The sequence below is a fragment of the Pygocentrus nattereri genome, chromosome 16 (genome assembly GCF_015220715.1).
Source record: "Pygocentrus nattereri isolate fPygNat1 chromosome 16, fPygNat1.pri, whole genome shotgun sequence".
NCBI lineage: Eukaryota > Metazoa > Chordata > Actinopteri > Characiformes > Serrasalmidae > Pygocentrus > Pygocentrus nattereri.
In genome coordinates, this window is record NC_051226.1 from 9940071 (window position 1) to 9952302 (window position 12232).

Sequence of the window (12232 nt, forward strand, 5' to 3'; positions counted from 1 at the left end):
CATTTGGCTGACGCTCTTATCCAGAGCGACTTACAATGTGATCATTTTACACAGGCAGGCCAAGGCGGTGTTAGGAGTCTTGCCCAAGGACTGGTATAGTGTAGGGTTTTGCCCAGGTGGGGATTGAACCCCAGTCTACAGTGTAGAAGGCAGAGGTGTTAACCTCTACACTATCCCAACCACTTGGGATTTATTAGTCTCTACAACAGTGTGTTTGGTTTTTGGCCTGTTTCACCCTGATGAATTCTGGCAAAGCCATAAGGCTAAGGGATACTTTACAATGCTGCTTTAATGCTAGTTTTAAGCCTAAATTTAAGTTTAAAGAATCTCCACATACTACTGATATTCAATATCAATAAAGTGTTTGTTTTTGTTTCCAGAGAAGCAACTATTATTTTTAAAAGTGTACTGCTGTGTCAGGTCATGGCAGGATTTCATGCGTATCATGCAAATCATTTGTGAAAATCTAATAATTACAGATGCAATCTAATGCCATAAAATGATTATTTATGTTTCCTAAGTTAACTTAGACCTTAAGTAACCCTGTACAAATAAGGATGCAGAAAGAGAGGAGTGCACCACTACCACCACCTGAACAGAATCCAGTTACACTGCACGTACACTACACTCACACATACAACACACCCACTATATAAATTAATAACGACCCACCCAAAAAAGCATAAGAGCTTTTTCATGTGACAGAATATGATGAGACAACATGGCCATGATGTATTAATATCTAAGACAGATAAGATAAAATCACTCTACAGATAAACAGATTTATCAGATTTTGTTAACCTGACATAACCTATTTACATCTCTGTATCAGTCAATAAGGCAAGCTAAGAGAGCATGGACTGGAATGGGCAAAGCACATATAGGCCAACACAGAAATGAGTGTGGGTGAGAGTGAGAGTAAGATAGAAAGATAGAGAGAGGTACAGAGAGAGAGGGGGTCTAAACAGTTGTACATACTGCTAGGTACGTCCCGGTGGTTTGGCGTAAGTGGCTCCGCTGTGGGACAGGAAGAGGACACACAGGTGAGGAGAGCAGGGGCACACACAGCCGACACGGACACACACACAGCATCAGAGCAAGTCGGGGGTTGGGGGGGGGGGGGTAGTGATGAAACAGACAAGAGGTAAACACAGACACAGACAGTACTGAGGCAAAGCAGAGAGAAGATATGTGATGATTCAGTGACATGCGAAAATATGAACAAGACCTTTTAAATAATGACCCGTTTACACCTGGTCATTTCTCTGTTTACACCTGGTAGTTTCCCCATTTACAAGAGGTAGTTTCTTCATTTACACCTTATCGTTTACATTTGATTACTTCTCTGTTTACGCCTAATCACTTCCCTGTTTACCTTGGCTCATTTGAGCATTTACATTTAGTCTCCCACTTTACACCTGGTCATTTTCTCCATTTACACCTGATCCTTTCCCTGTTTACATCTGCTGATTTGTCCATTTACAACTGTTAGTTTCCCTGTATACATCAGGTCATTTCCGTGTTTACATCTGGTAGTTTCCCCATTTACAACGGGTAGTTTCCTCATTTACACCTGATCATTTCCCTGTTTACACTTGATCATTTCCCTGTTTACACCTGATCACTTCCCTGTTTACACTGGCTCTTTTGAGCATTTACATTTAGTCTGCTTCTTTACACCTGGTCATTTACCTGTATACACCTGGTCGTTTCTCTATTTACACCCAATTCTTTCCCCATTTACATCTGCTGATTTGCCCATTTACAAGTTATATTTTCCCTGTATACACTAGATAATTTCCCCATTTATACTTGGTCATTTCCCCACATACATATGGTTTTGTTTCCCAAGTCATGCTTACGCTCGTGAACATACTATATGATAAAGTCTATGAATCATCAATTCAACTGCAGAGATTATACAAGCTTATAATCCTCACAGACTTCATAAGTTACATGAAATGACCAGGCATAACTGGAGCTGAAGTTTGAATGAGAGGTGAGAAGATGAGTTTGAGAGATTGATGAAGAGGGAAGTAGAATGAAGTGTGCACAAGACAGTGTGCAGGGGAGCTGGACAGACAGAAAAGTGAGCACCAAGACAAGAACAGACAAGAAAAGACAGGAACAGACAAGACAACAACCTAGCATCCAAGTGCAAAATGATCAGACGGACATATTAGACAACAAGAAAGACTGTGATAGCTCAAAAATCTGGAGGGGTCAATTTTAGCAAAGTGGTTTATCCACACCTTATTCAACTTCTCAATTAATTACCATGTTACAGCAAGGATATCACCAAACTGCTGGACTCAGTTCCCAACCTCTGCACTAAATGACCATTGGTGATAAAATAAAAGAATCAGCTAAATGCACAATGACATAATCTTACATGGAAACTGGCTCATTATCTAGGAACAAAATGAACAAGCTTCTCAAAGAATAAACAAAATGAACGTACAAACATTTTTGCATTTTAAATAAAGCAAATGAACACCTGAATCGCTTTCATAATTAAACAGTAAGTAAACAAAGATTATTTGACTGCAAGAGATTACAGGAAAACATCAAAGAAACTCAAAGTATTTTTGGATATAATTAATCAGAATAAAATGTCAAAACATAAAACAGGAAAACAAAATAAGTAAAATAGTATGAATACATTTCAATATACTTGACTGCAAAAACCTCCTTAAAACATTCTTACTAACATTTATACTTCCACACACTTACCAAGTTCCAGAGTTACAGAAAGGTGTTTTTGTTTAATTGTCCATTTTACCCCTTAATACATTTATCTGAACTCTCTGCCTTCTCTGTATTTTTTTTCCTCTGTGCTTTATATATTTAACCCATCCACCCAAATTATCCAATTAAATCCATCCATCCATTCATCCATGCTACCAAAATCATTTAATCACCCTCCAATGTCATGACAGATGAAGACAGCTGAACGTCTTTTTGTCGTTTGTCTTTTTTTCCCTCCTTCTGTTTTACTTGTTGCAGATCCATTTAATTTGCAAATTTCTTGGCAATGACTATGCATCAAATAAATGGAACATCAGCAAACTGCTCTTCTTCAGCAAATCTACTACTACAACCATCTGTGTTTGAACTAATGCTTCCAGTCACATGACAGACTGAGGGATGAATGAGAGTGAGATGGATCAGAGGCTTACCTGGACGCCCGCACTAAGTCTGGGCATCGAGGCTGCCCTCCCGTGGCCCTCCAGTGTGGAGAAGCCCCCTACATCAGAATCATTTTCCATATCCGTCATCTCTACTAATTCCTGCAAGATCCACATATCACACACAAACATATACAGACATACAGATACACATGTATCACAACACATACAGTACAGAGATATTTACATGCACAACGATTTGACAAAGACACAAATGTGTGATGAGCTTGTATAAAGGCTGGACTGATTAGGAGTTATGAGACACTGCAAATAAGCATATGTTCTTCAGCTAGCTATGTAGGAATTTAGAGGTTTGCATAATTTACTGTTGAGTTACAGTGGGCTGCACTAGGCTGCAATGGTCTACAATGGGCTACAGCAGACTCCAGTAGACCATGGTGTTCAACAGTGGGCTACAATAGGCTATAGTTGTCTATGGGTAATAGTGAGCTCCAGAAGGGCATAATAGAGCACAGTGGTCTAAACTGGAGGGCAGCAGTAAGCTACTGTGGGCAACTTTGGGCTGTAATGGCCTGCAGAGGGCTACAGTAGGCTATGGTAAAATGCAGTAGTCTTCATTGGGCTACAATGGGTTGTAGTGGTCTAGAGTGGGCTATGCAACGGGCTACAGATGCTGGGGTTTTGTTTTATTTAATCTCAGCCTCAGATGCTCCACCCACCCACATCAGTGGGCTATAGAGGGGCAACACTAGGCTGTAATAGTCTATATTGGGCTATAGTGGACTGTAATGGTCTATAGTGGGCTACAACGGATAGGGTTTTGTTCTGTTTAGCCTCAGACGCTACACCAACATGGGTATACAGTCTGATGAATGCTGTATTCTAAGGTGGCTTATTGGCTACCCATGCTGCTGAGTGTATAGACATCCGTTCTTTGTCTTTTGTTTGTCTGCTTTAAAAAAACACTTCTCTTAATCAAGCTACCTGTTTCCCTCTTTGCACACCGTGCTAGCAATGAGCCTTTTAGAGAAAGCTGTAGCCTACAAGCACTTCTCAAACACCTTTTTGGAGTTGCTGTCACAGGATGCCATTGAGCCATTGTATACTTTGTTTTGTGAGTTCCTATTTTTGATGTAGGACTGTTTTGAAAATCATATGCGTCAATGTCACAGAAAAACAATGAAAAACAGTTATTCAATATTCTTGGCCATGGTGAGCAAAGACAAAACACACCAGATGCTGTGGTGATAGCCAGAAGTGTGGCTTACAAGACTGGGTTACTTGGCTGAATTGCTGTTGGGCCACGTAAGCTGGTTATACCTCCCACATTTGTCTGACAGAGGACTTAAGTACCTGAGGTGGTGTTGTGTTTGGCATTTCTTCTGAATGACCCCGCTGGACAGAATTTCTGCTCCTCTGCAGCACTCCTTCCTGAGGTGTGTCTTCTGATGGAAACTTCTTCATGGCACTGCCTTGGCTTTGCCCATGAACACACATACACATAAAGTCCAACCAGTTTTATGGAATTTTCCATTTAGTCATGTACTAATCCACACCCCCTCAACCCAAAATTATATTTACCTAAAAATAAACCTGACTGATGAGTAAATCCACAGACGCCCACTGGAACAAGTCATCTTATCTTACATGACTAATACACATCACTGACTATCATGCATGACCACATTGGGCATTTGCTGATTAAATATTAGTGTCAACAGTAACATGTCCAGTGTTCTGAGACACTCACACTGCCTCCCCGTTGGTCAGGAAAGGGGATGTGGGTGGGAGTTCTGGCTGTGGAGCTGCATCAGGTTGAGGACGGAATGACAGCTTAGTACTCTTGATTGATGACTCTTGATCGTGTAAGTGGGTGAGAGGCAGCATGGGCTTGAAGAGTGCTCCCATTTTACTCTGCAGGACAGGGAGCAGTTTGCAATGCAACACAATTTGTGTTTGAGATAACAGACGTAATACATGTAGGATACTTTGACTTCTAAAAGTTGCATGCTGAGACAAAAGCATTTCATAATCTGATATTCATTATTTCTCATTCATTATATCAACAGCACTTTCAATCATAAAGTGGAAGAACGATCATGCCTGAAGCTTCTCTTCCCTCAGCAGAATTAGAATAGTTCACAAAATCATGTTTTTATTAGTGTAGTAGTAGCGTACCATTTTATTTATTTTTTGGCTTAGAATGAGCCTTTCATATCTACATAGGGAGCAGGGAGCTTCCAGATGCCGCCATGGTGCATCACCACATTTCAACATTAGCCCAAAATGGACAAATCAAACACTTGGTTCTAGAGAGTGCCTTTCACATATTTACACTGAAGCAGCAGCTTGAATTTAGTAGTGCTACAGCACTGGCTGGAAGACGTAGAAAGAAGAAGACGACTCTTTGCTGCCGGTGCTGGCTGTTTTGTGTTGTGAGAAGTTTGAGAACCTGAATTTTGACAAATGGAGTATCATACTTATTATTTACCACAAGAAAAAGCAAAGGAGGGAGAATCCTTATTGTCAACATCATGAAGACATTACGGCCACTATAGGTTCTACTACACGCTTGGAAAGGGAGGGGTGAGGGAGAGGTGTTCAGTTGGTTGCGATCTGCAGCTTTACCACTACATGCCACTAAATATTACACACTGAATATTTAAGTTATGCTCTACCTGGGATTCAGAATCTTTTCTTTAATACTTAGTTAACCATTATAAAGTGCTTATTATTAACATTTTTAATCATTAACTGGTGCGACTTTATAAAGATACACTGTATTACTTACTGCACATAAATGTAATAGATTTATGAAAAGCTTTTACAGTGCTTAAGTATAATAAATATTTATAATTCAAATTGCCATTAATGCAACAAGTTACAACTGCATAATAATTAACTATCATTAACAAACTATTAGAGAAGATATTTAGTTACACTGCTATTTATAGGGACTTGTTATTATAGAGTGTTACCAGTGTTCTTCACATTTTTGCAGTGTTTTGGTCATAGCTTGACATCGAAACAAAAGAAAAAAAGTCTACAGTGCAGATTTGAACCTGTTTGATACACAATGTAAAAACATATAAATATAATTAATATGTAATTAATCACATTTTGAATAGTATACCAAAAGTAATAGCTCCTCATTTCTAAGGGTTAATCCCATATAATCTCAAATGAAAAAGTTAATTGATTACCAAATACATTACAAGGTCAAAGTGCAGACTTTGATCTCATTCAGTTCACTTAATTGTATACCTGTGGGCCTCCAGAAGGCTGCTGCTGTTGAAACCTCTTGGCTCGGTTCTGCTTGTAGTAATCAAAAATCATCAGGGCAGCATAGACCTTCCCAACAGTCAACTCATTCTCTAACACACAGAGATGAGTAGAGTGAGGAGCAGTAGAGTAATCCTTTATTAACATATTCTATCTATCTATCTATCTATCTATCTATCTATCTATCTATCTATCTATCTATCTATCTATCTATCTATCTATCTATCTATCTATCCCACTAGCTTATTCCACGCAGCTGAAACGGCAAACATGTCCTTATTATTTAGAAAACCAGAAAGCACTGACAAAAATGAAGTCATAAATGACCACTGGATGGCAGCAAACACATATAAAGCGTACTCAAAAATAGTGAAGCAGTAAATGGCTTTGATAATGTCCTAATATTACCTTCATTTTGAAAACCACTAGAATAACCATTGTTCTCTAAACTGAACCATAACCATGACATCACAGCCACGGAAGTTCTAGAATACCTGATTGTGTTTTATTTGATGCAACAAACATTTTAAAAAAGAGGTCCCAAAATGTAGTGGGACAGTGCTTATGCTCACGCTTATGAGGGGTGACCAGCAGGTCCACAGTCTTTGGCGGCAGGCTGGGCCACACTCTATTAATCTCTCTCCTTAAGTCAGCATCACACAGCCGCTGGGCCAGAACACCTGCCAACAAGAGCAACAGTAACACCAAAGTGTTCTTCACGTTACTTTATTGTGATAAATGGTACAAGTGCACTCTGGTGGCTCATAAAATCTTCATTTATTCCTGTGTGAGGAACCAGTCAGCCCAAGAGTCAGAGTAATCTAGGGACGCTCCAAAGAAGTTCTGTGTTTGCATTTCTGTGGATAATATAGCCAAATAGTCTTCACAAATTTGTGTATTTACATGAGACACTCACAATGTCACGTTATTTTCAGGGTAGCCTTGGCTACTCAGATATTTCATTATTTGTCATGTAAATGCTAAAAGAATTTTGCTATCTTTGTGAATTTGGCTAATTTTTGATCAAAAATTAGCTTAGCACCTGCAAACTTCTGAAATGTTTCGCTTATATTTTGCTAGATCTTAAAAACAATCATCACCTCAAATACTTTTTCAGACATTTTTAGTCTGAAGTGTCTGTGAGCTGAAAATGTTTTGATGGTGGATCATGCTATTGGTCATTTTTGAGTAAAAATGAATAATTAGCATAATCCAGCCAGTTTTTAATACTCAAAATTAATGTAAGTTGAAAGACAGGGCTAAATATGATTAATTTTATAATATTTATGCAATTTATTGTCATTTATCTGTTAAAGTGTGTTTTAGGGATTGTGTGATTTTCAGTTAAAGATTGAAGCGCACAGTTTAAAGGACTGAACAGCGCCCCCTGTCACATTACACAGCCCCTCCCCTATTCTCCCAGTGCAGAGACAGTGCATGGTGCCTCAGTCTGGCAGTTTGTGAGGTTATTATCTGTAATGTGCTGTAAATTTCTGATTATCAGCAATGAACAAAACAAGGGAAAGTTGAATTGAAAAAGGAAATTTAATTTAATATACATCATGGCATGCACTTTTATACAGAGGGACAATCTAATCAAGTATCAGAGGAAAGTTAATGTAATGGCCAACGGCAGCCTCAAACAACAGTTTCATGATACGAGTTGTCTTGCCAGAGCAGAGTTTCAAACCAGCAGCCCCCTGTTAGGAAGGCAATAATGCATGAGGTATAAACCTTTTCACGCAAGAGTTATCTTTAAGAGCTTCACGCTGTCGCGCCCAAATCCCTGATTTTACAATACAAAAACTTTATTGATTAACAGGGCATTTACTGCCCTTACTGCTTACATTATGTGGCCTGTTGTTTAAAATAACTACATAATGGAATGTGTTGTTCTCATAAAAAGGCATTATCAGTGGTTTATAAGGGATTTTCAGTGCAGTGGTGCTGGTGAAATCTCCAAACCTTCAGTACTTTTATTTAGGGAACATAATGGTGCAATATTTTTTTAATTGTATTGACTCCACACACCCAGTCTTGTTTCCAGCATTTTCATTTGATCAGTTTTTAAACAGTTACATACCTGGGGGGAAAAAACCCTTAGACATTAAAACCATTATTGCACCTTTAAGTGTACATTTACACTGTTTGTACCTTGTGGAATGAAAAACGTTCCTTTTCTTCTAACAGTGTAGGCGGTCAGTACTGCACTTAAGTTGGCATCTAAAAGTGATTAAGCTCGTGTAACTAAGGCTCACCCACAAACTCTGTTGCTGGGTCAAGACTGACTTTAGCCTTGCTTAAACAGATTTTAAAGAATGGCCAAATAAAATACAATTAACATACATGCCTTATATACAGTCTGAGGGCAAAAAGACTGATGGCCGCTCTGGGGTCTGTCTGCTCACTGCTGCAAATAACATACAATAATAATATGCAAATAATATACCTGCAATCAGGTTAAATAGTCCTAGATAGGAATGGAATTGGGAGTAAATACACATGTGCCTGAAGAGCCCAGTACCTTCTCAAACGTTGTTAAAAAAAGTAGTTAAATTGCTTTGAGAGAACGTCTGCACCCATTCACAGCACAGTTCAGATCGGTAAATGCTTATTACTGTTTTCCTTCATCAGAGTAACTGTAAAGTACACCTGATGTGTCACTTATATGCCTATTTATGTGTTTAATTGAGACAAACCAAATAAAATTCTACAAAGTTGTTAGTTTATGTTCTTTACAGTGGTAGATCATATTGCAGAAATAAGCATTTTATAAGGGTTAATTGGATTAAAATATGCCTCATTCTGCACTGATACTGGTCTTTTATATAGGATCGAGACATCCTCAGAAGAAATCATTGATTTTGTGTGGTAGAGCAAGTGAGGTGAAAGTAGGAGGCGTCAGAGAAACTGGTAAAAGTGAGGTACGTCATGGCTGGTAGTGGGTGGTGCAGTGCTGGGAGCTGAGTGGGCATGAAGTGGGCATGTACCTGATGCCAGTTTGATATCCAGGGCGGTGCGTATGAGAGCCATCAGCGTGGATGTGAAGTGAACAGTGTTGTCATCCGCAATGGGCATGTTCATCCTCACCAAACGCTGCAGAGAGTTGCACACATGAGGACATCAGCATCAGAGACACACGTGACTGAGCCACACAGCAAAGACCACAACACGTACTGACTTCCTGGAGAGTCTGCTGGATGTGCTGGATGAAAGAGCTCAGTGCTGATATGTAGATGCTTCTGAAAGGAAGGAGCTAAAGCTGCAGAATCTTGTGGGAAATATTCTATAGAAATAGTTTTATGTGCTCAACCCAGCAAAGCAGATGACTCTCTAGGACATTTTAGAGAGAGAGAAAGAGAATTCATATCTCGTGCAGATGCTGAATAAGGAGAATGAAGACAGAAGATGCGTGGCATACAATGGACAGTGCATCTGCTGCAATGTGGGTGCAACACTTCACTGCATTCACTTGCTTCAGCCTTTTTCAGTTCACTGCTATGACTTTCTGCTAGAGCTGAACATTTCTTCACTGTCCTTAGAACAACTGAAACCTCTCGAAACTTTATAGGAGAAGAAAACAATGTTTGTGTTAACCTGTTAAAGGGCCCATATATTGGAAAACAATTATCCTTGTTTTAAAGAAAAATAAGGAGTTTTATGTCATTCAAACAAAGTTAAAATTTCAAAACATACCGTTCTCTCTCAAGGTCTTTAGCGACAAGCAACTGAAGCTAGCTCAACTACTTGTTACTACATGAAGTCATTTTTTTAGGTTGATCTGATGAGCCATTTTTTACAGTGCATGCAAAAGTTTGGCGCCAATGTTTTGTTGATTTTGTGAAACTAAGTTCACACACCCTCTACAGAAAACACACTTCTGCACATATTAATTCACAATTACTGGTTATTTTGCTGATTTTAACATACTGTAAACAAACAAACAAACAACAAAATCAAACATAAAACGTGACCTGTGCAAAAGTTATGGCGTAGTTTTATTTTTTCCAATATGTTAAACTTAGCAAATTTACAGAAAATATCCACTACAATTTGCAGATATATTCATAGTTAAGTGTGTTTCCAATAGAGGACACAATAACTCATTTTTACTTAGAAAATCAACAAAATATATCATTTGACCATTAGTGTTTAAATCTTTGCAGAGAACTGTATTAAAGTGCCTTAAAGTAACAAGAATTAAGGGTTAAAAACTAAAAAGTGAATGATTAGATTTAGGATTGTGTTTGCTAAATAAACCCACACAAATGTTATATATGGACCTATGAACAAAATTTGGGGCATGGGCCCTTTAATATAAGCTGTAAAAAGTGGGCAGAAGCTGATTTGAAGTGTAGTTGAGGATTGAACTGATGTCAGATGTTGCTGTTGTTCATGTAACTTATTTTGCTTTGCATTGTTTGATTCAAAGCCTTTATCTGAGTAACATACAACTAGTTAAGTTTCTTGTGGCCAAATGATTTTCTGTTCTTACTTAAAAGGTTGGATTTTCGACATTTCTGTTACTTGATTTGCCATGAAAAGTTTAAGAATGGCAGTGGGAGCTTTCAAATAGTGTTAAAAAAGAAAAAGAAAAAAGTTTCAAAGCTTAATTATAACAGCGACAATATGACTCAAGCCTGTTCCTTTCATAAAACAATTGCTACTGATCAGGGAAATGCAGGCTTAAAAATCTACAGCACTTGTTTTCTCCCTATTCAAACACAGCTGCACACACAGGCATCAGATTACTGTCCATCAGATTATACATACAGAGTAGACCAGTCAGTCATGAATCACTTGGATGAGTGTTAAAGATGATAAAGATGGCTATAATGACTGTTTTCTTGCACTTTCACAAAGCCAGGAGAGAGTGAGGGGGAGAGGAGCTTCCATCAGGGATGATGGAGCATTGCCTCCTGTGGTAACCATGGAGACAGAGTCAGAGGAAAAGGGGGAAAGGGAAGCGATGCATACAGGCCTACCTACAGCGCAGTCCACAGAGTAATGAAAGACAACCCCCCACCACACATGCATATGCTAGGGCTGCACAATATGGGGAAAATATGAGCATCACAAGTCTATGTGTATGTATTGTGACACATTCAAACATATATATAGTTTTATTTTTCATTTGTGCTCTGTTTCTGTGTAGGGTCTTTGTTGTTTAAAGGGGAATTCAACAAATGTTTCAAAATTCAAAGTAAAGATGTACACAAAGTCATTCAATGAAGCTTGACATGAAAATGTTCAATCCTAGAGAAACTTAGAGTCAGAATTGCTTACAGGTGGTGGTGACAGGAACAAGATATCTGAAAGGTTTAATAGCTGAAAGAGTTTAATGCGTCTATTACATGACATTTTTATGTATACACTACCTGATGCCTGAGATTATTTTACAGCAGTTTTGAGAATATGCGTGTAAAAGTACATTAATGGTTAAGAGGATTATGCAGGATACTGTGGTGAAAAATATTCCAAGAAAACTTATTTCTGACGTAATTATCTCGTTCCCACAACTTACCTGCCCTTACATGGCCACACATTAGGGTCTTGTTCCCATGCGTTAATATAATGATGCCATGCATTATGTTTATTTACTCGGGGTGTCACCTGCAGGGCTCTGTATATTTAAAACACTGTGTTGTAGAGATGGCTCCCATCACCACCCTTGAAAAGAAATTATGATTTAAATTATGCAGAATTAAACATTTTTTAAAGATTTTAAATTTTTAAAAAAATCTCTATTCTTGAAAAGAAATCTGGGTTGGTATGTTCCTCTCCACTACACCATTTCACAT

General features: G+C 38.5%; 1 protein-coding gene across 18 annotated transcripts in view; it reads right to left on the bottom strand.

Moving 5' to 3' along the window:
* cacna1bb (calcium channel, voltage-dependent, N type, alpha 1B subunit, b) overlaps positions 1-12232 on the bottom strand; it is a 227883-nt gene that overhangs the window by 12416 nt on the left and 203235 nt on the right. For 14 of the 18 annotated variants that reach the window (XM_037545905.1, XM_037545894.1, XM_037545898.1 and 11 more), the window contains 7 exons: positions 9422-9527; positions 7004-7111; positions 6414-6523; positions 4900-5063; positions 4503-4626; positions 3180-3290; positions 979-1017 (listed from right to left, as the gene is read on the bottom strand). In XM_037545905.1, coding sequence (XP_037401802.1) covers positions 979-1017; positions 3180-3290; positions 4503-4626; positions 4900-5063; positions 6414-6523; positions 7004-7111; positions 9422-9527 — 762 coding nt within the window. The remainder of the gene's footprint in view (positions 1-978; positions 1018-3179; positions 3291-4502; positions 4627-4899; positions 5064-6413; positions 6524-7003; positions 7112-9421; positions 9528-12232) is intronic. The other 4 variants (XM_037545897.1, XM_037545904.1, XM_037545902.1 and 1 more) reach the window with 3 other exon arrangements.